General features: G+C 54.9%; 1 protein-coding gene across 2 annotated transcripts in view; it reads right to left on the bottom strand.

Moving 5' to 3' along the window:
• Positions 1 to 292: 292 nt before the first annotated feature.
• Positions 293 to 26,551, bottom strand: part of Wscd2 (WSC domain containing 2) — a 58,044-nt gene continuing 31,785 nt past the window's right edge. The window contains exons 2-9 of one of the 2 annotated variants that reach the window (XM_048342757.1): positions 24,768 to 25,639; positions 19,767 to 19,881; positions 17,948 to 18,132; positions 11,050 to 11,171; positions 9,784 to 9,958; positions 6,780 to 6,944; positions 6,167 to 6,367; positions 293 to 2,079 (exon numbers count right to left, since the gene is read on the bottom strand). In XM_048342757.1, coding sequence (XP_048198714.1) covers positions 1,727 to 2,079; positions 6,167 to 6,367; positions 6,780 to 6,944; positions 9,784 to 9,958; positions 11,050 to 11,171; positions 17,948 to 18,132; positions 19,767 to 19,881; positions 24,768 to 25,149 — 1,698 coding nt within the window. In that variant the 5' untranslated portion in view covers positions 25,150 to 25,639 and the 3' untranslated portion in view covers positions 293 to 1,726. The remainder of the gene's footprint in view (positions 2,080 to 6,166; positions 6,368 to 6,779; positions 6,945 to 9,783; positions 9,959 to 11,049; positions 11,172 to 17,947; positions 18,133 to 19,766; positions 19,882 to 24,767; positions 25,640 to 26,551) is intronic. The other variant, XM_048342758.1, reaches the window with a different exon arrangement.

The raw sequence follows: 26,551 nt of genomic DNA, 5'->3' as shown, positions 1-26,551 counted from the left end.
GCAAGCACTCTTGCCACTAGGCCATATTGCCAGCCTCCCCCCGCGCCCCGCCCCGTTTTCTGTCTCTGTCTTTGTCTCTCTGTCCACCTGTTTCTCTCTCTCACACACTGACAGGGACCCCCTCCCATAGATAACCCCTTCCCATACTCTTGTACAAAACCAAGCAGGATACTTGACTCTGCTGCAGACGTCTCCTTCAGCCACCACATAATCCATCCTCATGGGCACCCCCCCCCACACACAAGAAATAGCCCCTCCTGCAAAGCCCCTCACACAACACTCCACCACATGGTCAAATTGTCAACAAAACTCGTCTTTAATGATAGTCACAGGCCTGAGGGTTCTTCAGACAGAAGTTGTGGTTGGAGGTCACCACTAGCGAAGACCAGGCCCCAGGGTCCTGGACCAAGCTTCTCCCAGCGAGAGCCCACCTCCTAGCAGGCAGGGAGGCCAGGGGCCCCCACCACCCATAAAAAGAAGGCTAGAAAGTAGCCCAGGGGTGTGGGTGGGAGAAACACGGTACAAACTGCATTCAGAGCCCACTGGCTGAGTCCTGGGCTGGCCCAAACCCTATAGACGAGGGCATTCGAGAGGAGACACAGGTACAGGCCTGAGTCCTTTCTCTTTGCTTGGCCAGGATCCAGGGGGCCGAATGTATTAGTCATATTTCTCTTAAAAAAATAAATCTCTTCTCACTTGCCTTCTCCAGAGTCCCTTGGCTAGCTGGAGGCTCCCTTTGCACCCCAGAAGGACCACATGAGGGCCTGGGGGGCACTCCACAGGAGCAAAGGCTGTGACTATGGCTTTTGTATGTACATGGTGGGAGCCACAGGTACCCGAGGTGGGAATCACACAGATGGGGTTCTGGATTGATGCTTTTTTTTTTTTTTGGTAATAGACAATTAGTGATTCAGATCCTCAGAAATCCTTTGGTTTGGTGTCTCGGCATCAAGACCATGGTGGGATGGTTGTGAGGAGGAGGCGGTTGTCTCCTGGCTCCTACGAGGCCTCGGTGGGGAAGAGGGCTGTGCCGGGCTGCCATTGAAGGGAGGCTTGGGGTCTGGGCAGGTGGTGAGGGGTCTGCGAGCCCCTCTGGTGTGGAGCCCTCGGTGGCAGACGATGCCCTGTGAAGGGTCAGGTGGATGTGTTGGGTCCTGCGATAAAGAGCTGTGTCCCTGCATGTTCGGTTAGTCGATGCCTGGAGAGACCCCAAGACCTCTCTCTCCTCCCGCCCCCAGGTGCACGATGGGAGGGAAGGGCAGGCCTCCAGCCCTAGAGGAGAAGGACACCCAGCCTCGTCCCCGGCGCAGCTTGACCAACGCCTGCCGCCCTCAGGTGGTGCCAAGAGATCGACCCTGAGCACCGTTGTGCCTTCCCCACCCCAGCCCCAAGGGTCAGATCCCCAGGCCCGTCCACACAGAGGGTGGCCTGAACCAGGCAAAAATGCCCGGACTTCCTGAGTGGGGAGGAGAAGGGCTCCCAGAGGCATCACGTGTGTCTGTGACAGCACCCCCCTGCTGTCACCCACGCGAGGGAGGGGACCCAGCTCGTCTCCTGGAGGACAAGGACCCCTCCCTTCCACCAGTGGACCCCAGAGCGGTGGGGACTGGGTCGGGGGGGACAGACCAAGGGTCCACGTCCGAGGCCTGGGATCCCGTCCCTCCAGGAGCCCCCTCTGTCATGTGGGATGCCAGGGCTTGGCGGGAGCCGGGGTGGGGTGGGGGCGTCATCTCGGGCAGTAGTCGTCGGGCACCCCGGTGAGGTTGCGCGCCCGGAGCGCGGCGTCCACCATGCGGATGTAGGCGGCGATGGTCCTGCGCATGTCGGGCGTGTAGGGGTCGAACTCGAGCTTGCGCAGCCCCGAGCGCTTGAAGTTGCCGTCCTTCTGGCTCTCCACGCACAGCAGCCGGTCCTCGCGCGCCGCCGCGCCCAGCAGGCGCACCATGCGGCCCAGCTGCGCGAACAGGTCCCGCTTCAGGTCCTCGAAGTGCACCACCAGCACCCGCTTGCCGAACTTCAGCCAGTCCAGCGTGTGCGTGGCCCACCACGGCGCGTAGTTGCGCACGAACTCCGGCCACTCTGCGGGGGACACGGGACGGGGCGGTGGGGAGGGGTGGATTCCCAAGGGCCCCTGGCCCACGCCTTCCACATGCCCGAGCTGCCTGTGCCCGCGCCTCCCGCCGGGCCCCGCTGCCTCTCTCCTCTGGGAACAGGAAAGTTCACCCGGGGCCAGGCAGAGCCCTGACGATCTGTGCGCTAACAATATACAGATGAAGGCCCTCGAACATGGAAGTGAGTGCTACCCCAACATGGAAACATGTGGTACCCCAACAAAGATATATATGGCATCCCAACATGGAAATATATGATGCCCTAACATGGAAATATATGGTACTCCATCAAAAAACATATGGTACCCCAACACAGAAATGTATGATACCCTGGCAGAAATATATGGTATCCCAACATGGAACTATATGGTACCCCAACACAGAAATATATGGTACCCCAACATGGAGCAATATGGTTTCCAACATAGAACTGTATCGCACCGTAACATCCATCTATCATCTATCTATCTATCTATCTATCTATCTATCTATCTATCTATCTATCTATATCACCCCAACACAGAAATATATGATAGTTCAACAAAAAATATATGGTATCCCAACATAGATATATATGGTACCCCAAGATAAAAACATATGGTACCCCAACATATAAATATACCCCACCCTAACACAGAAATAAATGGTACCTTAATATAGAAATATATGGCACCCCAACATAGAAATGTGTGCTACCCTAACACAGAAATATATGGTACCCTAACATATATAGGCTACTCTAACCAGCTCAAAAAAGGCCTGGAGACATAGCTCAAGCGGTAGAGTCTCAGTGCACCTGCCAGGCAAGTTCCAGGTCCTGAGTTCAAACCTCAGTGCCACCCAAAACAAAGACGTCCTAATTCGTCATTGGGTGATGGAGGCAAATTATCGCCTTCAATCTTCACAGCTACCCTGAAAAGAAGGGACTCCTGGTCCCTTCTCACCAGCGAGGAGACAGAGAGGCCAGCCACATGCTGGAGGCCACAGACAGAAAAGAGCACCCTGATCCTAGAATCTGCTCTTTTCCAGCCACCTGCAGCCAGCTGTCCCCCCTCCCGGGCCCTTATCACCTTGCACACAGCAGGGGCTCCATGAAGGGCCATTGAACTAAATTGAAATTCCCAGCTGCCAAATTGAAACATGATCTCTGGTTTCTGTCCTTGCTGAGAGTCCTGCTCCCCTAGCCCCTCCCAGAATCCCACAGCTGCTGGGGAAATATTGATGTTCGTGACATTATGATTATTTTACTTCTCAGATTGCACTATTTATTTATTTATTTATTTATTTTTGGCCAGTCCTGGCCTTGGACTCAGGGCCTGAGCACTGTCCCTGGCTTCCTTTTGCTCAAGGCTAGCACTCTGCCACTTGAGCCACAGCGCCACTTCTGGCCGTTTTCTGTATATGTGGTGCTGGGGAATTGAACCCAGGGCTTCATGTATACGAGGCAAGCTCTCTTGCCACTAGGCCATATCCCCAGCCCAGATTGCACTATTTATGATTGATCAGACTCACTGGCCCACATTGTTAGGACGAGCTGAGAACCGCTGTATCTGGGTGACTAGGAACATTGTACCAATGTACCAGTCTGTTCTACTTTCCAGAATGTCTCCCCACCTCTGTCACCTTGCAGCACCCTTGGGATTCAGGACAACTCCCTGGCTACAGTCACAGGAAAAGCCCAGCTGACCAAGATGGTGGCCATGCCTAACCTCTGGGGGGAAAGGGCGCCAGGTGGTACTCGAGGGGCCCTGTGTAGGGTGGCTGGGGTCCTTGGGGTATGTTCAACTGCCAGGCCTCTGGCGTAGGTGGGGACACCTCACCGGAAGGATATGGCTACTTTGTCTGAGGAGTAAGCCAGTACCCCACTGCCTGCTGGGACATCCGCTAGATGTTAGTGGTGTGCTGAGCACTTTACACGGAGTCTCACCCAGCGAGGAAGAATTTCTGCCCCATGTTTCTGACAGGGAAAGTAAGGTTCACAGACATGGAGCAACTGGCCTAAAGTTCACAGTGGGTGCTCAAGGCAGAGTTCAAACCCACTGCCATGTCTATTTCAGGTGGAGCTGGCCTCCTTTTCTCCCAATAACCCTCTAACTGCACCTTATCTAGGCCAGGTGTGATGGTGCATACTTATAGTCCCGGCACTTGGGAAGCAGAGGTAAGGACTACTGAGTTTGAGACCAAGCAGGGCTACAAAATGAGGTCTTAAAAAAAATCCCACAACACTTGATCCATCAGCTGGCCCCACCTTACCTCTGGCTCTTTGGTGCCGGCCTGGGGACTTGAACTCAGGATCTAGGTGCTGTCCCTGAGTTATTTTGTTGTTCAAGGCTAGCAATTGACCACTTGAACCACAGCTATACTTCTGGCTTTTTGGTGGTTAATTGGAGCTAATAGTCTCATGGACTTTCCTGCCTGGGCTGGCTTCAACCTATGATCCTCAGATCTCAGACTCAGGAGTAGCTGGGATGACAGGCATGAGCCATCGGTCCCTGGCTTGTGCCTCCCTTGTTTTATGTTTCCATGGTACTGGGGTTTGAACTCAAAGCCTCATGCTTGCTGCTCTGTGGGTGCTCTGCCATTTGAACCATAACCCCCCAGCCCTTTCTGGCTTTATTTTTCATATTTGTTGTGAGTTTTTGGGCCTGGGCTGGCCTAGACTGTGATCCTATGTATGTCTCACAAGAGTTCACTGCCACTCCCAACTGGGTACTTGAGATGGAGGTCTTGCTAACTTCTTGACCAAGTTGGCCTTGAACCTCTATCCAATCTTCACCCCCTTCTCTCCCCTCTCCCCACATAGAAGTTCCTAGATGACTACTCTACAGTCTGATGGTGGGGTTCAAAGCCTCCATTCCTCTCTGCTTACTGTGTGACCTTGGAGATATTTGTTGATGTCTCTGAGACTCAGTCTGCCTATGGGCAAAACCTGTCAAGATCCCTCTCCTACGGATGCTGTGTGGGTTGTGTGCAGAGATGCTGGCACCGAGCCTGGAAGAGGATGGATGAACGATGGCCACTTTCCTAACGTTTCAGGCTCCCACGGGTCACCAGCTTCACCTGAGACACCCCATGCACCCCATCAGCTGGGCCTGAGCCCCTCCCAAAGCATCACAGACTTCCAAGCTGTTTAGTCGCAGGTGTTTGCCCGTTCTGCCCCTCTCCCCCTCAGCTAAGCTGTTAAAATTACCTCACTGGAAAGAAGAATAAAAATCAAGACAAAAGCCCTCAATTAGCCCAGGCTTCCTGGTAATTGATAAGTGCCTCAGATGCAGTGATAAAGGCACATGGAGCTACCACACATGGGTAACACATGGTGGACTTTCCTGGAACTGTCCCACAGGTGTGCTGGCTGGCTGGGCACAGGCTGGCCAGCCTCTGCGCCAGCTTCTCAGGGACAGGAACCTGATTAATGGCCATGCTGTCCCTCATTCCCCCACGGAATCATTAAGCATGGTATCTATTTCATTAAACAGATCCAGAACAATTCACCTTGTGTAATCATATGACATAAAATTTTGCTTTGGACTTCCTCCAGGGAGGTCATAAAACTAATGTGATAGAACAAAGTGGGGGTGTAAATGTGTGTGTGTGTGGGGGGGAGCGTCAACTCAGTTCTAACTGGGAAGGGCCAAGGGCAAGATGGGGTGTGACTCTGGTTTTGTCCCAGCTGTTAAGTGGGTATCATTCTTGCGGGTGTTAAAGAAGTTAACCCTTGCCAGGCGTGGTGGCGCAGGCCTGTAATCCCAGCCCTCAGGAGGCGGAGGCAGCCAGATCTTGGACCCCCCTCACCTCTCTGCAGGCTTACATTCCCCTCTTATGGGGAGGGTGGACCTCACCTCAGGGAGGTTGAGCAGCTTTTCTAGGAAGTGGGAGGCTGGGACTCCATCTTCGGAATCTCATTCTTTATCCTGTCTCCTGCGGCCAGCTGGGACGGATGCTGGCGCTTGTGGTGGCTCCGCCGGGCTCCCTACAGCCCCCTCTCCATCCACGCCTTTACAGAAGCCCCGCCCCACAAGCCCCGCCTCCCCGCCACAAACCACGCCCACCCTTACCTTTGCCCTTCCAGTGCGCGTGCGCGGCGAAGCCAATGTGGCCGCCGTACTTGCGGTTGAATTCGGCCATGAGCGCCTTGTAGGGGTTGCGGATGAGCAGGATGGCGGCGTCGAAGGCCTCGATCTCCTTCTGGCCGCTCTCGTGCGTCTTGATACAGATAGTCCGCCCGCTACGCCAGTGGTCCCGCTCGCCTTTGAACCCTTTTAGGACCGCAGGACAGAGGTTAGGGAGGCTGGGACGCCCCAGGAGTGCTGGGGAGCTCGGTTATCCACCGTGCCTTGGTCGAGCACCTGCTTTGTGCAGGGCTCCGTGGTTGGTGCCACAAGGGGGGCTTCGAGGCCTGGGTTGGGGAGGGGGGCTGCTGGCGGGAGCTGCAGGCCTGGATGTGATGCTGGGCACATGTGGGGTACTGGAGAAATCGCCAGGTACCCCAAGCCGATGTAGCCCAGGGTCTAAAGCATGAGATGCAGCCATGGTCGTCAGGTATAAAAGAAAGCAAGGTACGAAGCACAGAGTAGGACTCAAACCCTAGGCCCAGGCAAGCCGAGTGGCCCCTAGTAGGTGCTGCGGGCCGGGAGGGGGCTATTCCAGTAGGGCCCTCGGTCCCCTCACCTTTATTGTATAAGGAGCCATCGAAGTAGTAGCTGCCGGTGTAGAAGCCAGTGGCCAGTTCAATGAGGTGGCGGGCCCACGTGTTGCCTGCACCGGGGAAGCTGGCCAGAGCAATGAGCTGCTTGGACTTGGCGGGCAGGAATCTTCTGTCCATGCACCGGTTGTCTGCGAAGCGTGGGGGGGGGGACATGCAGGGGTCAGCCACACACAGCCAGAAAGGACCAGGCCAGACTCCCACTCCTCAGCTGTGACTCTGCGCCCATGATGAAAACAAACATCCATGGGCCTCAGTTTCCCCCAGCTGTGCAAATGGGAGGAGAGAGGAGTTCTTCCCTTCCTCTCCCTCCCAGGATGAAGTGAGATACGTGTGAGAAAGGAGCACTGTGCTGCCCAGTTTCACTAAGAGTCAGGGAAGAGGAGGAATGCGTGTTCTCCTCAGCCTCAGCTTCTCCCCAGCAGAGCAGCGTTTTTCCCCTTGGCCCCCCACCCCCCAACTTCTACCCCAGAAGCCCAAGGCACACCCTGAGGTGAAGGCTATGGATCTCATCACTGAAGAGCAAATTTATTTGGTTCTAACGCCACACAGATCCAAGCAGACTGTACTGGTGACCACCTCTCCTGGCTTCTGCCGTGAATGCCACACCCTTCTGCCCCCTGAGTTTCCTACAGTGGAGCCAAGGCACCTCCCAGGGTTCAGCAAGTAGGAGAATGAATGTGAAGCATTTGCAACATCTGTGGAGAAGCTGTGCTTACAAGTGCAGTCTTGATGGGGGCACCAGTGGCTCATACCTGGCATCCTACCAACTCAGGAGGCTGAGATCTGAGGATGGTGGTTCGAAGCCAGCCTGGGCAGAAAAGTCCCCGTGAGACTCTTATCTCCAACTAACCACTCATAAACTGGAAGTGGTGCTGTGTCTCAAGTAGTACAGGGTTAGCCGTGAGCAGAAAGAGGCTCAAGGACAGCATTCAGGCCCAGAGTTCCGGCCTCACAGCCAACCAAATTAAAAAAAAAAAAAAAAGTTCAGTCTTGAGAAGCTCCCCAGTTGCCTGCATTTGAATCTCAACTCAGTCCTCTCCTAGCCTTGTTATGCTGGTAAAGCCACTCTATCCCTCGGTACAGAAATGGTCATGACTCCCAAGTATGTTGAGAGTATTGTGTAGGACATTAGAGGATCAGATGTGTGCAGGCAGGAAGAAAGGGCTCAGTGCACATAGGAAATGCTCAGTAACCATCTAGTTCCTGCCAGAAACGCCAGGGCTTCGCCTGCCCAATAAATGGCAGTTGCATCAGACCATGCTCTTGGCCAAACCACACAAGAGTCAAACCTTCCCAGGGTGTAGGACCTGCAGGGTGATGTGGAAAGCTCAGGATATGGGGTCAACCTGGGGACAGGGCACGAGGATGTGCAGACCAATCGGCGACAGTCTGTGGTGGCGAGCTTCTGGCATCTAATCTAGCCCTGGCTGCTTCAACACGACACTGAGTGCTCACAGGATAGTTAGTCCGTGTGTGACTGTCCCCTCCAGGCCGGAACTGGAGGGCTTTCTCCGGACTGCCTGACATCTCCCAGAAAACCAGCAACTGTGCATCCTTCCCCACTGGAGGGCAAACAGAGCCCTGAGTCTATGTTCTAGGCAAGACAGCAGCAGCAAGCAGTCACCACTGGGACCCTGCCATCAGCTGCCTCTTCCTCCGGATGGATGTGCTGCCAGCTGGGGTGTGTGCTATGACAGAGCCCAGGCCAGTCTGCAGGCAGGACTTGTGTTGCAGGCCCGGCAGACACAGTGCCCCGCTGCCCATCTGTGCCTAGGTACTGGCTGCAGGAAGAGGTCCAGCCCCAAGGTGTGGTGTTGGCTCTGTGTTCTCCACAGGCCCTGGGTGGACAGAGGCCCTTGTGGGTATAAGTTTCTAGAAGGGGCTTTGGACCTGAGACCTGAGAGCAAATTGCGCTCATACATAGATGAGTAACTTGTCTCCAAGCCCTGGGACCTTGGTTCGGGGTTGGTGTGTGTGTGTGTGTGTGACACGTTTACATCAGTGGGGTGAGACGTGGCACAGATGGTGGTGAGTGTGGCAGATCCTGGGGTAGCCTGCAGGGACTTCCTTTGGCTTGAGTATTCCCACAAACCATACCCCTCCTCCCCCCCCCCCCCCCCCCCGCCAACACCACCTGAGTGCCAGCAGCCCTTTGTGAGGCTCAGTCAGGAGAACAGGTTGATAAACAATCTTACTCCAGACAAGTCCCTCAGCTGCTTGCAGCCTCCAGCCCCTCCTGTGACGCGGGTGTGATGCCCCCCTCCCTCCTGTGGGTGCGATGCCCACTCCTGCCTCCTGGGGGAGCTGAGGCAGTCAGTGAGAAAATGCATTTGAAGGACTCAGCACTGGGTCTGTCACAGAATAAGACCTTCCAGAAATCCAGGGGCTACTGCCACAGCATCTCCAGCGCCATAGCCATCATTCCCACCACCATCACTGTCACCACTGTCATCACTACCATCATCACCACCATCACCACCATCACCACCACTACCACAAGAAGAAGCCACAAGTCGCCATTACCAGCCCTGAAAGCCACAAGAGACAGCAGAGGAGAGAAGCAGGTGTGGGAAGCACTAGGAGGAAAGGCAGAAGAACGAACGGGAGGGAAAGAGGGGACTCAGGGAGAGAGGAACAGAGGTTCCAGCTACATTTGCAGAGTTCTAAAACTGGGATTTTGGAAGTCAACCTATAGGTTCATTGTGCAGATGGAGAAACTGAGGCAGGGGTGGGGGAGCATAACCCGCCCAGGAACACAGCTGTGTTTGAGCCAAGAGTGAGCCGGGCCTCTCTCCCCACCCACTGCTGCCCAGGGAAGAGCCAGACACTCCCCTTGCAGAAGGGTACAGACAGGTCCTGTCGTCCCCCCAACCCACCCCTGGACTCTGAGCCTAGATGGCCGCCCTCCCCTCCCTGCTCGTCTGGGGGAGCCGGGAGCTCCCGAGAGCGCTGGCTGCCATGGCTGACCTTGGACCTGGGTCTGGTACACAATGAAGTGACTGGAGGTCCCGCAGCTCTCAAACTCCTCCGCGCTGCACCTCTGCGCACACAGCTGCTCGTCCTCTCGCTCGTGCAGGGGGAACCGTGTGGTGGGGAACCCACAGTGGCAGGCGGTGCCCGCCAGAGCTGCCAGGGGGAACTCCTGGAGGCCGAGGGAGAGAAGGAGTGAGCCCCGGACTGGAGATGGGAAGCAGGCGAAGCACATTGTGGATCTGAACCTCCGTCCTCAGACCTCAGCCTCCTGACTAGCCACCGGCGCCTGGCTCTCAACGCAATTCTTGCATTCAAAGGACACTTCTACACTGCTGCTAGATAGAGGAAGCCCTTGTGTAAGGAAACCTCCTGTACGTTCCATGCTGTCCCGTAGAACTGGCGCCAGGCGCCGTCTGCACTCTGTCCGTGGTTTTGTGTCTGGATCCAGCCAATAGCAGGCTGAGAATATCCAGGGAAAGAAATCTGCATCTCCAGGAACATGCAGACTTCCTTTCCCTAAATGGCACAGGAGAATAACTGTGCACACAGCACTCTCGATGCATCCAGATGCTAAGTGAGCCAGAGGATCAAGGACTCAAGCAGCCCTCACCCTTGGCATTGTGGGGCATCCATCATGGAGCCCCTGGGCAGCGCTGGGCCTTGGTGTTGTAGGGCATCCATTCTGGAGCCCCTTGACACGTCCTCGTTCCAGAGATGAGCCAGGCTCTCATTCGACCAAGCCGGAAGCCCGGTGCCTCGAAAACTGCCATTCAGTACTGGCAGTGTGGGAATGAAAGGGAAGTGTGGTGGCAGGGGAGGGGGTTGTCTTTTGTCCTCCCTGCCTGTGAGCTCATCATGGGGCATGGCAGGCATGGCTCAGACATCGCTGAGGGACAGCTGCGAAGCCTCTCCCCTCCATCGCTCCCAGTCTGATTAGGGGGGGAAGGCTAGATACCCATCGGGGATGCTGGACAGGGTGAAGGACGCATGGGGCCTTCAGCGCAGCCCTCATCCAGTGACTGGTCACCTAGACACGTTCCCCACACTGCCTGCAGGGACCAGGCCCCGATCCGCATGCCACGGCTGTCCCCTGCACAGGCTCCTCAGCCCGAGCTTTGCTCTGGCAGCTCCCTCAGGGGCAGTGATGTCCACCTGTGTAGCTCCACCCTGCTGTCTACCACAGCCCAGGCTTCACCTGTCTATCCTCACCTCCTCTCAATCCTAGCCTCACCCCGGCTCCTCCCCTACCCCCAAGAGCACCTTCTCTGTGCAGAGATCCACGCACTTGTCCACCGACATGTTGGACATGGCCACAGTCACAGGTAAGGCCAGGGAGAGGTTGTTGGGCCTGCGGAAACAGCCTCGGAACACCGCACTGCCATCTGAAACCAGAGGGAAAAGGACCCATGAGACGACCTGCCCCTGCTGGAGGAAAGTGCTGGGGGTGGAAGCTCAGAGGAGACAAGCGACTTGCCCACGGCCGCACAGGGCGCCACAGCAAAGCACATGCAGAAAGAGCAAATCACTCTGTTCTTCAATAGGGTCCCCGGCCACGCCAGCCCCTTTCCTCTGGCAGGGTCTCATGTTGATTCTGAGCACTTGAGGACAGAAGGGAGCAAAGGGCCCAGTACTACTGCCCTCCTCCTGTTCTGGATCTGGGGGGGGAGGGCTCTTGCCTGCTCAAGACTGAGCACCTAGCACCTCACCTACAGTGTGCACGGGATGTGGTGCAAGGACTCTTTAAGATAATTTAACCTGCAAAGCCCCAGCTTCACAGTAGCAACATAGGAAATTCAGAGGCCATTGCTGTCTCTCTAATGGATTGAACCCAAGACCCTTGCATGTGCTGGGCCAGGGCTCTGCCACGGAGCCACCGTCCTAGTCCTTAGCAGTTGCCCTGAGCTGTGGCAGGTCTCAGGCAGAGCCTGCGTCAAGTGTTAGTGTTGAAAGCCAGCTCTGGGTATGGAGAAAGATGAGAAGGGGATGGGGCAGGGGAGGGAGCCTCTGCTTGGGCCCACCTTCGTCCAGCTCCATGGGGAGCTCTGTGTGTGAGCGTGTGTATGCACGTGCGCACATGTACACACGTGTGCATACAAAACTGGACGGTGTAGTTGTCCTTAAGGAGAGGCTGGAATCCCAACCACAGAGGAGAGGGTAGATGGGGGGTAAAGGTCAATCTGAGCAGAAGGCATGAAACCATATATTTAAAAAGAATAACAAAACCAAGCAGGACCGGGGCATGGCTCAGAGGGTAGAGAGCATGCTGGGAGGCCCTGGGTTCAGATCTCAGTACTGCACAAAGAAAACAAACCTAAAAATAAAAGTAGCCCCTGTTGCATGCATCACAAGGCTCCTGTTGAACTCAGCTTCTGCCCCTCCCCTGTCACACAAGACAAAGGACGCTGCTGGTGTCCAGGTGTGAGGTGGAACCACGCACCAGGCCTCGGCTGCCAGCACCTCAGATTCCAGAAAAACCTTGCCAGCCGTGGGCACACTTAGGAGGTTACAGTTCAGGAACTGCCGACGCCAGGGCTTCTCTCTCACTGGGGTCTGGTAGGTGTGGGACTCAGCACTTGCATATTTATGTGTCAAGGAAGCCCCAAGGGATTGCCCCCTTAGTAGAATCCTGGGGTGGGGGCTACAAATGATACTTTCAATGTTTGTGGTTGCTGTTGATGGTGGTCATGGGGCTTGAACTCAGGGCCTGAGCTCTGGGCTCTTCAGCTCGAGGCTAGTGCTCCACCACTTGAGCCACAGCGCCACTCTTAATTTCCTGGTGATTCATTGGAGACAAGAGTCTCATGGACTTTCCTGCCCAGGCTGGCTTTGAACTGCAATCCTCAGATATCAGCCTCCTGAGTAGCTAGGATGACAGGTGTGAGCCAGCACCACTCAGCTTTCTCCACTGTTCCTCGGGCGGCCTGCCCTGACCCTCGGTGCCAGTCACGTGAGTTTCTCAGGACCTCCCTGGTGCCCTCCGGTGGGAGCGAGGGGCTGGCAGAAGCCACACAGATGTCAGCTTTTCTTGGGGACAGCAGTGACCAGAGCAGCTTGTACCTTTCATTGGCAGGAGGCCAGCAGCACATGTGTTCATGGACTCTCTTCGCTGGAGGAGACAGCTGAAGAACAGTCTGGAAGTGGCTTCAAAGGTCTCTGGAGTCCTATCATGCCTTTGTTCTGCTGCTTCACACACAAAAACCCTGAGGTAAATGTCAGCATGCGCTGGCTCAGAGGCCCGTTTGAAAGCGGCCATCTGCCCCTGGGGTAATTAGGAGAAGCTTGACTGTGTGAAAGACGCCAGGGAGGGGCTTGGGGGTGAGCTGGTTCACAGCCACTCACCTCCTGCGGTCAAGGCCTGGCCTGCACAGAGGCCTCCACCACAGAGGAGCATTCAAGCAGCCTATTTTTAGACACCACTGAAGTCTCCCTCGCACTGTTGGATATTGGAGAGCATGAATTGGCTTCTCAGAGAATCCCTATAGGATGGGCAGGGCAGGAGAATTGTCCCCATGTTATGGCTGAGATCCCCGAGGCTCAGAGAGAGGTGACACAGCCCCCAAAGGGGATGCATAAGAGCAAGACCTGCCTGGCCTGCAGCCCGCCCGCATCGGGCGAAGGCTTCCTGCCTTCTAGGATGCCAAAGGAAACAGTGCTTCTAACTGTCACCCCACTGGACCCCACACAGAGAGCTGATGGAGTTTTGTATGGAATAAGAAAATCAAGGCCTGGCATGGTGGTCACATGCGTCAGCCCCGTTATGGGGAAAATGGAGAGAGGGGAAGATGGCAGTGTGAAGACAGATAGGGTTAAAATTTATGGAGACCCCCCCCATCTCAATAAACAAATCAGGCATGGTGGCATCTGCTTGTCATCCCATCTGTGTAGAAGGCAGAGGTAGTAGAGTCACAGCCTCAAGTAAAAAGCATAAGACCCCATTTCCTTAAAAAACAACAAACTAGGATATACTGTAGGATTCACGATCTTCCTGGGTGTTTTGCAGCCTTTCTCAGAGGCTGGAGTGAGGCATCAGTGAGCACAAAGCACAAACATTGAACAAATTCTCCCTCAAATTTCCAAGACAAAAATGACCAGAACTAGCCATTGGGCACCAAGCCCATCACATCCACTGTGAAGCTCAAATTGGGGGCTGTATTTCTTTTAGTGTAAGTTTCATGATGTCCTCATCAAGGTAGGGCAGTAAACAAACTAATGCGGAAGCAGGAAGCTGAGCTGGGTCCTGGGAGAGGCTGGTTTGCCATCATGTAAGGTTTCTGCCTCTCCATGGGGCAGCCAGCACCCTGGACAGCCACCAGAGGGAGGATGCGGAGCTCAGTGTAGGGGTGTGTGTATGTGTGAAATGAGCTGTTTGTGGCATTCTATAGAGTCACCATAGAGTTATCAAGTCCACCGATCACTAGCAGGACACTTCCCCACCCACCCTGGAGTCAGATATATTTAGTAAGTTCTAGCCAGGAAGGGAGCCCACTTTTTGGTTCTTTTTCAATGAGATCCGAGAGTCCCCAGTCACGCAGGTGGTGTCGAGGCAAAGCAGCGGCTCCTGTGTGCAGACATTCCCTCTGCCAACTTCTTCATACCCTGGCTCCCAGTGGACCATTTCATGGCTTCCAGGGTCTGTGGGCCGGCTTCACACCCAGGGTCGATGCCTGCCACCACCCCCCCCCCCCACCTCCCATGCTGTGCTTGGGAGACAAGAAGCCTCCTTTGGTGTTTGTGATCCGGCCAAGTTCCATGCTGGTGCTCAGGGAAGCAGCACTAGCAGACAGCGTTCCTTCCAGCTAATGGCTGCACAAATGGAATAGTTTGCACCATACTGGCTTCCTGGAGGGCTTGCTCCTTTGCTCTGCCCGCTGTACCACGTGCTAGGGCCATATGCCACTAGCCTAGAGGGCATGCTTGTTCTGATTTATTTACGTCTGAGACAGACCCCAGGTTCAGGAAGCCAAGGGCACCAGAGTCATCACAGCGAAGATCTTGGAGAGTTGAGATTGCTTCCAGTCAGCAGCCAAGGTGGGTGGGGTCAGGGGTCAGAGAAGGGAGGAAACAAGCAACTCCCTCCCCCCAAAGAGGAGATGGGCTTCTGAATCCGGTTCAGGGAGCCAATGTGTGTCCAGTGCTGTAGTGTGCTGAGCCTCCAAGCTGGGAGCCAGAGACCTGGGTTCAAATCTCCACTCAGTTCCTAAGATGCATGTGGCCCTGGTGGGGGTGGGGTAGGGAATCACAGCTGAACAGGGGCCCCCGGCTCACACCTGCAATCCTAGCTGCTCAGGAGGTTGAGATCTGACAATCACGGTTCAAAGCCAGCCAGGGCTGGAAAGTCCATGAGCCTCTTCTCTCCAATGAACCACCAGAAAACCAGAGGTGGCATTGGGGCTCACGTGGTAGAGTGCTGGCCTTGAGTAAAAGAGCTCAGGGACAGCGCCCAGGCCCAGAGCTCCAGCTCCACGATGGACAAGGATAAATCATGCAGCTAATTATTTTCTGAATTTCCCAGGGTGCTTTGTCACCAGCAACCTAAAGTTGCCTAGATTTCAATCCAATTCCTTGGCTGCTTGTCTCGAGTATGGGAACCCTTCCCTTCTCTTCCAGGCACCTGTCAAGGCTCTTAATTATGAAATTGCCTTCCTCCTGGGTGCCTCCCCTGGGGTGTCCAACCAGCCATCCTCCTCCCTGTGCCGAGTGAAATGAAGCTGTGGCCAAGGGAGGTGCTTTGAGCGTGGACTCAGCCCGTGGCCTTGGCTGACTCACAGCTGGACCACCTGGCTTTCTGCTTCTCCTGAAATCACCTTGCAGTGAGGTTCAGTTCTAGTGCTGCTCACCCGGTACCCATGGGGACTGTGTTTTGTCCCCTGCTCAGCCTTCCTCACCAGGCACTCTGGGTCCATAAAAGATACCAGCCCTCTTACCACATGCGGCGTTGGGAGGGTTTCTGAGGTGCCAACCTCCTATCTTCCCATCTACGCTATCTCTGGTCTTGTTCTAGCCAAAATAACTGTGAGTTTGCCTTCTAGAGTCTCTGGGAGGCATGTGCCCAGGCCTCGAACCTTATACGGTGACAATTCAGAACAGCTGTGGTGGATATGCAGAATCTAGGTTTCCACTTGCTGAAGGAAGGACCACAGTGCTACAGTGTCCCACCCACGGTGCTTCTCACACAGAGGTGGGCATTCTGAGGGGCACAGCAGCCTCCCTGCCAGCCTCGGTGGGCTGCTCCCCTGCCACTAACCGGCCAGCAACCTCCCATCCCACCCACAAAGACATCCACAGGATGCCTATCATGGCAGATTCCAATGGTGTGTGTGTGTGTGTGTGTGTGTGTGTGTGTGTGTGTGTGTGTGTGTGAGAGAGAGAGAGAGAGAGAGAGAGAGAGAGAGCGCTTAAGAGAATGTCCAGATTCTCCAGCCAACAGAACATTATCCACAGAGAAGTCTGGCTAATGTCTGGCTAACAACACACCCCAGCCAAATCTTATCAGCCTCCACCACATCCGGAGCTCTGCTCTGTGGCAGCAGCTGCCTCTCAGATGCCCCCAGTATTTTGAGGCCCTCTCTTCAGATGGTCAAAGGGTCCCCAACCAATCACCTAACTATGGGCACAAAGGGGACCCATTCTGAAGACAGTGGCTGTACCGTCAAGTTGAAAATCCATCGCACCGGCGGTCAGAAGCCCACCATGTGGCTGTGCCTCCGTGTGGAGTTCACACGCACACCTCTGCCCTCCTCAAGCCAAGCCCGAACCCAGGTGGCCAGGGAAATCTAGTTGGGGAAAATGTCTTGGCAAGATGCTAACATTCGCAACTGTATTGACTGCTGAGCAAAGTGTGTACGTGGCTTCAAACACAGGCTCTGAAACCCTGCGCACATTGTCAAGCAATGAATTATTTATGGCAGTACTAGGTTTTGAACTCAAGGCCTTTACCACTTAAGCCATACCCAAAGCCCCTTTTGCTTTAGTCTGTTTTCTGGATAGGTTCTTGTGCTTTTACCCTGGCTGGCCTGGAGATTGTCCTATCTCCACCTCCTGAGTAGCTGGGATTACAGGCCTGCACCCCAACACCTTTTTTCGAATCTTCTCTTAACAATGACATTTGTATAGAAGAGGCCTTTCTTGACCCATAAACCAGCATTAACTTTCTGTCAAACCCACTTGTGTGGGCAGAATTGTGTTCTAGAAGAGATCTGTGGGGTCTAACTCAAGTATGGTTCAAGGACCAGCAGCCTGCCATTACCCGAGGGCACCTCAGTACTTCAGCTCTAGGTGTGGACAGAACCAGAGCCCACATGGTAGCCAGCTTCCTAGGGTGTCTCAGGCGCACTGAAGGTGGGTATGGGTTTCTGTCCCTGCTTGGGAACTGACGTGATAGCAGCCTCCAGAGAGCTCGACCCTTCACTAAGCTTCTCCCTTCTCAGCGGTCTAAAGGGTGCCTGGAACAAGCCTGCTCCCTTTAGCAGGTTGGCTCGCATTCATTAAATCTCATGAAAATGGGGATAATTACCAGTGGCTCCAAGGAGGATACACAAAATCTGCCTTATCACGCCTGGGTTCAGGGCCTGGCACTCCATAGTTGCAAACTGTTCCCAGACTCCACCTCCTACAGGAAGGGGGCAATGGCAGGACAGTGCCCACGGGAGCGGGGCTGGCTCCTGACCCCTCTATCCACCTCCTCCTTGGAAGCTGGAGGTTTTTTGCAATGAGGGAGAGTTAGGCCTTGGTTAAGTAGACAGGGATAAACAATGGTGGACTTAACATGAGGCAGACAAGTGGCCCATAATGCTCTAGAACCTCATTTAAATGCTTCTTCCCATAATGTCCTGGGTTCCCACTCAAATGCTTCTTCTTCCCATAATGCCCTGGGTTCCCACTCAAATGCTTCTTCCCATAATGCCTCAGGCTTCCTCTCAAATGCATCCTCTTCCCATAATGCCTTGGGCTCCCACTCAACCAATGAGCAGTCACCAGTGCAAAGCCCAGGGAGGAACCGTGGGAGGTGGGGATGCTGAACACAGCTTAGCAAGGCAGGGCTGGGAGGCCAGTGGTGGCCTCTAAGGAAGAGGGATCCATGGAGGGTGCAGGGCAGACTCGGGGGTGGGTGGGTGTTGCAGAATGCCAGGCAGCAGACGAGCAGGGCCAACTCACGTACACCTGCGGGCCGATTCCTGGGCGAGCTGCAGCCGGTAGACGGAGAGGCGGTTGGCACCACCGCACACGCTGCCCCGCTCACCCTTGCACCCCATGTCGCACTCTGCCTCGCTCACGTTTGCTGCCTGGATCTTGTGGCCGCAGTAGCACTCGGCACCGAACTCCAGCCCAGCGTACAAGTAGCCCCTGTGGGAGGCGGCCGTCAGGCAGGGTGGTGGGGACCACGCGGAACGGGGAGGGGAGGGGGATCCAGGGCAGGAAGACTCCTCGTGAGAGGAGGCCAGGGACCAGGGAGACCCACCCAACACGGAGGCCAGGCTGACAGGGGCCCAGGGCAAGGAGGGAAGCCAGGAACAGGCTCCCAGGACACCACAGGGGCAGGAACATTCTGGGGGTCTTTGGGACAGGCATACCATGGAAGGCAAGAGGAGGGATAAGGAAACTCCAATGGTGCAGGGAGGTTGATGTGTCTGGTGTGTGTGTGTTACACACATCTGCCAACACAGACACACTGTTCGCACTCACTTGTACCTGGCACTCCTTCACCACACAACATCTTTTTCTCTGTTTCTCTCTCTCCTATTGCTTTTCACACACACACACACACACACACACACACACACACACACACCAGTGCACATACAAGTACACCAGTCCCTGGGGTGTCCTGTGCCCTACCCCACCCTCTTGCTGCTCCATGTTGTGGTTGAGAGACAGTCACCTCTGCAGACTCCACCCCTCCTTTCTGGGGTGAGGTCTCTGTGTTCCCCAGAGGAGCTGGGGTGAGAGAAGGAGGCAGGGAGTCTTGTTAGCACTTCACAAGATGGCAAAACTGAGCCAACATTCTTGCCAAGTAAACAATTCCTTCCCCTGAAAGGGATGAGCCGATCCAGGCCCCTGGTGGGGTCTGATGACTTCCTTTCCTAAAAAGGCCACTCAGTGCTCAGCACACCCGTAGCCAGTGACGCAGGCAGGCGCTAGGTGGGGCCTTGAGACTGAGCTGTCTGTTCCTTCACCCCAGGTGACCCACGGAGCAGAGTGCTACCGCCTGCAAAACAGCTCCGTGGGGAACTATCCACCCGGCTGTCATCCAAGACGCTGGCTAGACAGACAGACAGACTCAGCCTGACTCACAACTCCCCACAGCCCCAGGTGTGGCAGGGGAGACCCTGTGTCCGTGCCCTAGGCACCTTGAACAGGACCCACTCATTGTAAAGCCATTGTAGCCCAGCCGCCATCCCCAGGAGGGGGGAAGGAGGAGGGCAGGAGGGAGGGTGGGGCAGGGAGGAGGAGGGCATTCCACCACTGGCAGCTCTGAGCCAGGGGAAGAACAAAGATTCCAGGGAAGTTTTCGATCTGGAGGGCTGTGCTTCTAAAATGTGTTTCCCAGGACATTTAGTCCTTCCTTTCAGAGGCAGAGCCCTCCCAGCGGGGCACCAGTGGCTCGTGCTCAAATCTGGATGCTTGCACACGCATTGACGTGCTCCTCACACAAGGCCCCTGTTCCTTACAGGTCCGAGTGTATCCCTGTGAGCTCTCTCTCTCTCTCTCTCTCTCTCTCTCTCTCACACACACACACACACACTCCACTAACTCACTCCTGCCACCACCTCAGGCCATGGCACAACCTGAACTCCACAAGCTTTGGACACTCCTGCTCATTCACACACATGCACACACGCCCTTGAATCACCCTCTCCTCACATTCCCCTTCTGGCCCTCCTGCTCCTCCTCGCACCACAAGGCCAAGGTCACCAGTCGGAGTGAGGGGGGCCCTCCAGGGAATAGGTGGCAGCCATGGGGCACATCTGGGGTCCTACCGTTCGGCACAGTTGTCCTGGCAACGGAAGACGGTCATCTTTTTGTAGTCAAAAAAGGACACGCCTCGCAGGGCCCGGCTCTGGGTGTCATCCAGGTAGCAGCCCATGTACTTGGCTTTGGGAAGAGGAAAAATGTCAGAAGCCGCTGGGGATAAAGCTGTTAGGGGAAGAAGGCACCAGGTACCCCCCAGCTCTGTGGCTTTGGCGCCAATGTGTGTGCCTCTGGGTACAAACAGGAGACGGAAGCCATGGGCCGTGGTGGAGCCTGGTCCAGCTGGGGCAGTGGAGGGGCAGGGGTGAGGCTGTCAGCCCTGGTGACCCACAGGGGGCAGGAGGGCGGGATCTGTGGGCATGGCTGCAGTCCAGGCTTAGGGCCTCCCGGCAACATCTGAGCCCCACATGACCCAAGCAGAGCCCCCTCACTAAGCCCTACAGACAGCTTTAGAGGACAATGTCAGCCTCTGATGGCCATCTCCAGGGTTTTATGCTTCTGCACGGGGACAGGATGACTCTTTGTCTCAGTGGCTGTGTCACGCTTAGGGATGACAGGCAGGTGAGCTACTGACAGCCTCATCTTCCTGAAGTGACCATGAAAACGCCAGGTCTGGGTCAATGTTTCTACCACCGTGTCCTGTGTATATCAAGCTGGAAATGCAGGGAAGTGAAACAGGAAACAGGCCTTTCACAGTGCTGGAGACAGTACTGAATAGTGTGTCACCAAGGCAATGATTTTCACCCAATATCAAATTAGGACCACAACCACTCAGCGATAAACCACACATTTAGTTTCTCAAAGCTGTGAATGTTTTCTTGGTCTCCATGGGAAAAGTGACACGTTATAATGCTACCCTATAGTTATGTACAGTCTCTTCCCATTTCAAGAATTAGTATGATATGGATCTGTGCTTTTATTTATTTTTTGGGGGGGGGGTGCTGGTACCAAGGCTTGAACTCAGGGACTCTCACTTGGCTCAGGGCTGGTGCTCTACCACATGACCCATGCTTCCAGTCCAGTCTTTTGCTGGTTAAACTGGAGATAGAGTCTCTTCTTGGACGTTTCTACCCAGGCTGGTTCTGCACTTTGGTCCTCCAGGGTCTCCACCTCTTGTGTAGCTAGGATGACAGGCGAGAGCCAGCTGTGAAGATGCCACGTGAGCACCGTGCAATCTAACTCATGAGAATGGGACTCTGTCTCTCTGTGCTCGAGTTTCTGCCTACGTGATGAGGTGGGCTTGACCAGCTCCCTGTCTGGACTCTTCTGCGGACTATGGTAAGCAAATGTGGATGGTGCTCAGAGCTGTGCCTTCCCTGTGAGGGGCACACATGCATCTCTCTTGTGTAATCATTACTCTTGTCACCTGCAAAGCATGTTTTGTCTGCAGGAGGAAACTGAGGCTGGGAGAGTCATGGGGCTCTGACCAGGGCTGCACCGCCAGCCATTTGCACACTGAGATTTGAAGCTTGCTCAGGGCTCACGCTGAGTGGGCTCAAGGCAAGGTGCACATTAAAGCACAGAGCTCTGAACTTCCTGCCCAGAGCCAGCCTGACCTGAATGTAGCTTTTCTCCTCCCTGCTCCTGACCCAGGACAGACGCTGATGTTTCTACATCATCATTCCACATGTCTTGGCCAGCTTAGGAGCCGGCCAGACGTAGTTAGCATCTGGCCAGAAGTGAATCTTTCTTTTATGAGTGCGAATGTAATATGTTGTCTTTCCTTGCCAAACTCTGAGCAGGTTCACCACCAAACGGCTGCGTGTGTGCTTTCTCAGGAACCCTGCTTGGTCCCACAGCTGCTGCTAACAGCCTCGAGAGCTCAGGTTACATTGCCAGCTGCCTTTTCTTTTCCCCTTGCATTGTACAGAATGCAAAACTTGGAGCTTGGAGCTAGGGAAATGGCCTAGTGGCAAAGAGTGCTTGCCTCATATACATGAAGTCCTGGGTTCGATTCCCCAGCACCACATATATAGAAAACGGCCAGAAGTGGTGCTGTGGCTCAATTGCCAGAGTGCTGCTAGCTTTGAGCAAAAAGAAGCCAGGGACAGCGCTCAGGCCCCGAGTCCAAAGCCCAGGACTGGCAAAATAAAAAAAAAAATAAAAAGAAAAGAAAAGAAAACAGAATGCAAAGCTTGCTGAGCTGTGGAGTGTGTGTGTGTGGTGGTGGGTGGGGGGGGGGAAGGGCAATTGGCATGGCATACCCAGAGTCTCAAAGGCTTTTTCAAATGTCACAACAAAATACTCTGTACTTCATGTCTGTTTCTCCAGTGGTTACCTGTGTATGTTGGCACGAGGGCTTTCTCATGGAGACTGTGAAATGGGACAGTGAAGGCTGTGCCTTTATGGAGTTGTGATCACTGGATTAGACAGCGAGTCACTGATAACATGGACCTATAAGGATTGCCTAATATTGATCAGCTCTACTGCTAATGGCAGCAATGGCTACAGGCTGTGAACCAGAGGGGATAAGTGTTTTACATGTATCATTTCACTGTAATATATGAAAATCAAACCAACGCATATAAACCCTAGCTACTCAGGAGGCTGAGAGCTGAGGATCACAGTTCAAAGGCAGCCCAGGCTGTAGATTTTTATCTTCAATTAGCCAGCCCAAAAGCCAGAGGTAGAGGTGTGGCTCATGCACTAGAGTGCTAGCCTTGAGCAAAACAGGCCAGTGCCCAGGCCCTGAGTTCAAGCCTCAGGCCTGGCATACATGCACACACACACACGTGCGTGTTAATTGTTATTATCAGCAGCAGGAGTCCTCCATTCTCTGGGGGAAGGGGATTGGTAGAGGATCTCCCATGAATACCAAGTCTGGAAGATGCTCGTGGGTGTTCTGTGAGGCTGTGGGGTTTACAGGAGACCCTCCACCCTCTGCATGCCTCAGATCACCCCGGATCACACCCCATACACTGTGCAATGTGAGGGCCCAGTAGACAGTGGTTACAGCGTATTGTCTAGGGAATCTGACAAGAAATAAAAAAGCTTCTGCAAGCTCAGCATAGAGGTCCTTTTTTCCCCTGATTCTTCTCCATCTGTGCTGCGTGGAACCCTTGGGCAGAGGGTCTCGGACATGTGGGGGCCATTGCTGCTGCCACACGAGAAGCTGTGTTCTCCACGGAATCATCTCTTGTGTGCGTCCAGGGGCCCAGGCCTGGAGCACAGAGGAGTGTTTGCTCAGAGCTGGGGGGGCAGAGGGTGGGGAGACGGTGCCGCGGGGGTTCCTCCCCGGAGGTCTTCCAGGTGGCGGAGGCGGCCCCTGCTCCCTCACCACTCAGCCATGGGCGCCAAGGCCCCATCTTTGCAGCAGAGCTGTCCTTGGTGCTGAAGAAGCAGAGCCGAACCTTCAGGGACACACACACCGGACACACATGCGCGCAATGCACACATGTGAACATACACGCATGCGCGCACACACTGCTTTCAGACGGTGACAAATGCTACAAAGGAAGGAAATCTGAGGACTAGGGCTGTAACCAAGGAGGAGATGGGATGAGTCAGGACACCCAGGGAAGCACCCGTGGGAAGAAGAGGGAGCCATGCCAGGGCGTGGGGGGAGAGCAGCACCAGCGGCAGGAGTTGGCCCGGCGTGGGCCACCAAGTGAAGCAGGAGAGCAGATGTGCACATGTGCACACGCCACGCCATGAGGGAGATGGGACAGTCTGGGGTCTGTCCTGAATATAACAAGGAGCATATGTGAAGTCCCAGAGTTGTGAAGACTTCGGAGTTTTTGAAGGAGTAGCTTGAGCGTGGAGTGTCCAGGGTGGAGCTGGATGGCAGGTGCGGTGGACAGAAGCATCATCTTCCTCCAGGCAGCCCCTTGTGCCAACTTCCCCTAAGTGCCCCCCACCTCCTGCCCGGGGCGAGATCCAGGGACAGGTGCTCTACTGACCAGGCTGCCCTGGCCTTGCAGGACCATCTGTGTGGGGGACATCATTAGCTCCATTTTACAGATTTCAAAACTGAGGCATGAGGAGAGGAAGCCATTTGTCTGGTTCTCATGACTGGCTGGGAGCAGAAGTAGATTGTGAACCCAAGTCCTTTGTCTCCCTGTCCCTCACCTCTCCCTCTGTGGGCCCTTGGTTCTTGGAGGGGTGGAAGGCTAGGAGGTCCAGAGAGGGTCTTTCAGAGGGTTCCCAGGCCAAGTACATGTGGACGGGGGTGGGGATGTGCCCCCTGGCATGGGGTTTTCCCTATCTCCTCAGCCATCCTGCCTGGATCCTAGAGGCACCCATCTGTACTCATGTCATGGATTATGGGGACCTTGGCTTCCTCTCCAACAGGCAGTTCAGATGGACAGATACCCAGGGTCTGAGTCAAACTACTACTCCTGCGGGCCTTGTTCTCTTTGTCTGTTAACTTGGCACAGGATCCAAGCCTGCAGAACTTGGTGACAGCATTTCTTGATCACAAAAGGCTGAGAAATACAACAAAATATGCCCATGTCTGTGCTGCCTCCTGTAGGACCTTCACCAGGGGACCACCGGCGAGGGTGGGAGGGCCCAGGGGCAGTTAGGGGGAGCCCAGAGCAGTGCCACTCAGTCATCGCGTAACCTAGGGCTCAGGGAACACTCTGTTTCCTCAGCAGTGCAGCAGCCCAAAGAATGGTGGTGATTTGACACCTGCAGAGGTGCAGACGGCAGGGCCCCATGCAGGCCATCCTCAGCCAGGCTGGGTATATGGACCCTCACACGGGTTAGTGAATGAACAAAAAAAAGGCTGCAGAGGAAATGGGGGGAAGTTCAAGCTGGAGACCCCATCACAGGCTTGGAGTTTAGATCCCAAGGTTCTGTGAGATAAGCTGTGTGACCTTGTGCCAGCCACGTGACATCTCTGAGCTTCATTTTTCTCCCTGAATGGGAGCTACACAGGTAGCGTCACTACAGCAAAGCTGGCTCACTCCTGTTCAGTGCTGCAGACAGACAGCTGTTCTTTGTATTGCTGCCACAACCCTGCATTTCCCCAGTTCCTCTGCCAACCCCCCTCCACCCCCAGCTCTTACCTCGCTCCTCCTCTTTCTCCCGGACGGCTCTTCCCTTGAGGGCTCGGCTCCAGGCCCCTCCATAATCGCCCAGCTTGGCTCTCTCGTTGGTGTCCTTGCTCTTGAATGAGGGGCCATACCTGCGGGCAATGCTCGAAGCTTCACCCACATCCCGAAAACCTCTGGCCAGATGCAAATCCCCCAGGAAGGGCAGCTCAGCAGCGACCTCTGCCGGGCCCCCCACCGCGGGGCTGGCCTGGCTCTGTGAGATGGCAGGTTGACCCCCGAAACCAGAGTGCAAGAAAACGAGGCTCCCAGCGGTCAGGTAGAGAGCCAGGAAGGTGAAAAAGCGCACGGGCTTCCGGCGGAAGTACCGCTGGACTTTGAACCAGAGCTTGGCCATAGCAGGGTCATTCCGGACTGGCTGGCCAGGGCCGAGCTGAGGGCTGGCAAGAAGATGGAGGGGCCTTGATGTCCCCAACTGCCCTTCCAGATGGAACCCCTGTAAGGTGTTGAGTCTGAATTCCACTGCAGAGGGAATTGTCAGGGCCAGAGGAAGGAGGCAGGTCCTGGGCGTGGCTCAGGACACGGCTCACTGGCCTCCCGGCTCAAGCCGAACTTCCAGGGGCCCAGAAAAGGAAGCACACAGCAAGGCATCCCAGTCCCCTTACATCTTGCTCTTGGTGTCCCAGTTCCCAGAGAATTCTGAAGATTGCAACTGGTGGAAAGTTCCAGTGTCCCCCCTCCCAGGCAGCTGCAGGTCACTCTCAGCCCTTTCTCAGCTTCTCAGGCCTGCAGATTCGTTCTCCTCTACAGTTGGGGAGCAAGCTGGGAGCACCTGTCTTCTGGGAACAGGATCTGGAGAGCCTCTGTTAGGCCAAGCATCAAGCTACCTGCAAGACAGAAGGTGCAGACTTGAGGAGCCGCTCGTGGAAGCACAGATTCTGAAGGGGTCCTGAGAAAAATTTCTTTTTTGGGGGGTGTTGAGGCCCAGAAAGGAGAGGAGACCATGAATGGCACAAAAGCTCTGGGGAGCTCACTGTACAAAAGTCCAAGCCAGAGCCCTTCAGAACTCTGCTTTTCTTTCAAGCAAAACAGAATTCGGGGCTTGGGTCACACTGGGCTCTAGCCTGGGGTTTCGTGGGCTGGCCCTCAGTATCCCTGGGGGATGAGTCCCAAGCCCTCAGTTGCTCCAGTCCCCGACACACAACACAGTGTTTGCCAAAACCTATGCGCACCGCACACAGATCCCACAGCACACAGTAGTATGTAAATGCTATGATTTAGGGACTTGCAGGAAGAAAACAAAATTCTGTGCATGTTCAGTGCAGATGTAATTTAGTATTTCCTGCAAACCCTGCAGGTACTGAGGAGCAACTATCACCCTCCCTAAACACTCATCCAACCCAGTGATGTTGAGGGTTCCTTAAGTCCAGAAAGTACTTCAAAGTCAGGCTGAAAACCCCACCCATTCCCCCTAGACCATGTGGACTCCAAATTTTCTCAAATCCATCTGTTCCCTCCTCCAATAAATATTTCATAAAATCTTCCACACACGTGGTGCTGTCCCAGTGCTGGCAACACAGCTGTTAACCAGACCCAAACCCCTGGCTTCACGGAAATGAAACCCACGGGTCCTTGTCACTTCCAGGCAGGGGAAGCAAAGGGGAGGGAAGGGCTCTCATTGGCACAGGAGGGAACTGTTCCCACTTGGCAGATGAGGAAATGGAAGTCACATGGCTGGAGAGTGGGTGGCCACCATAGCTCCTGTGCCATTGCTACTTGCCCACCCCACTCTGGGTCTG

The sequence above is a fragment of the Perognathus longimembris genome, chromosome 3, assembly GCF_023159225.1.
Source record: "Perognathus longimembris pacificus isolate PPM17 chromosome 3, ASM2315922v1, whole genome shotgun sequence".
Lineage (NCBI taxonomy): Eukaryota > Metazoa > Chordata > Mammalia > Rodentia > Heteromyidae > Perognathus > Perognathus longimembris.
This window is presented reverse-complemented; position numbering and strand designations above follow the sequence as displayed.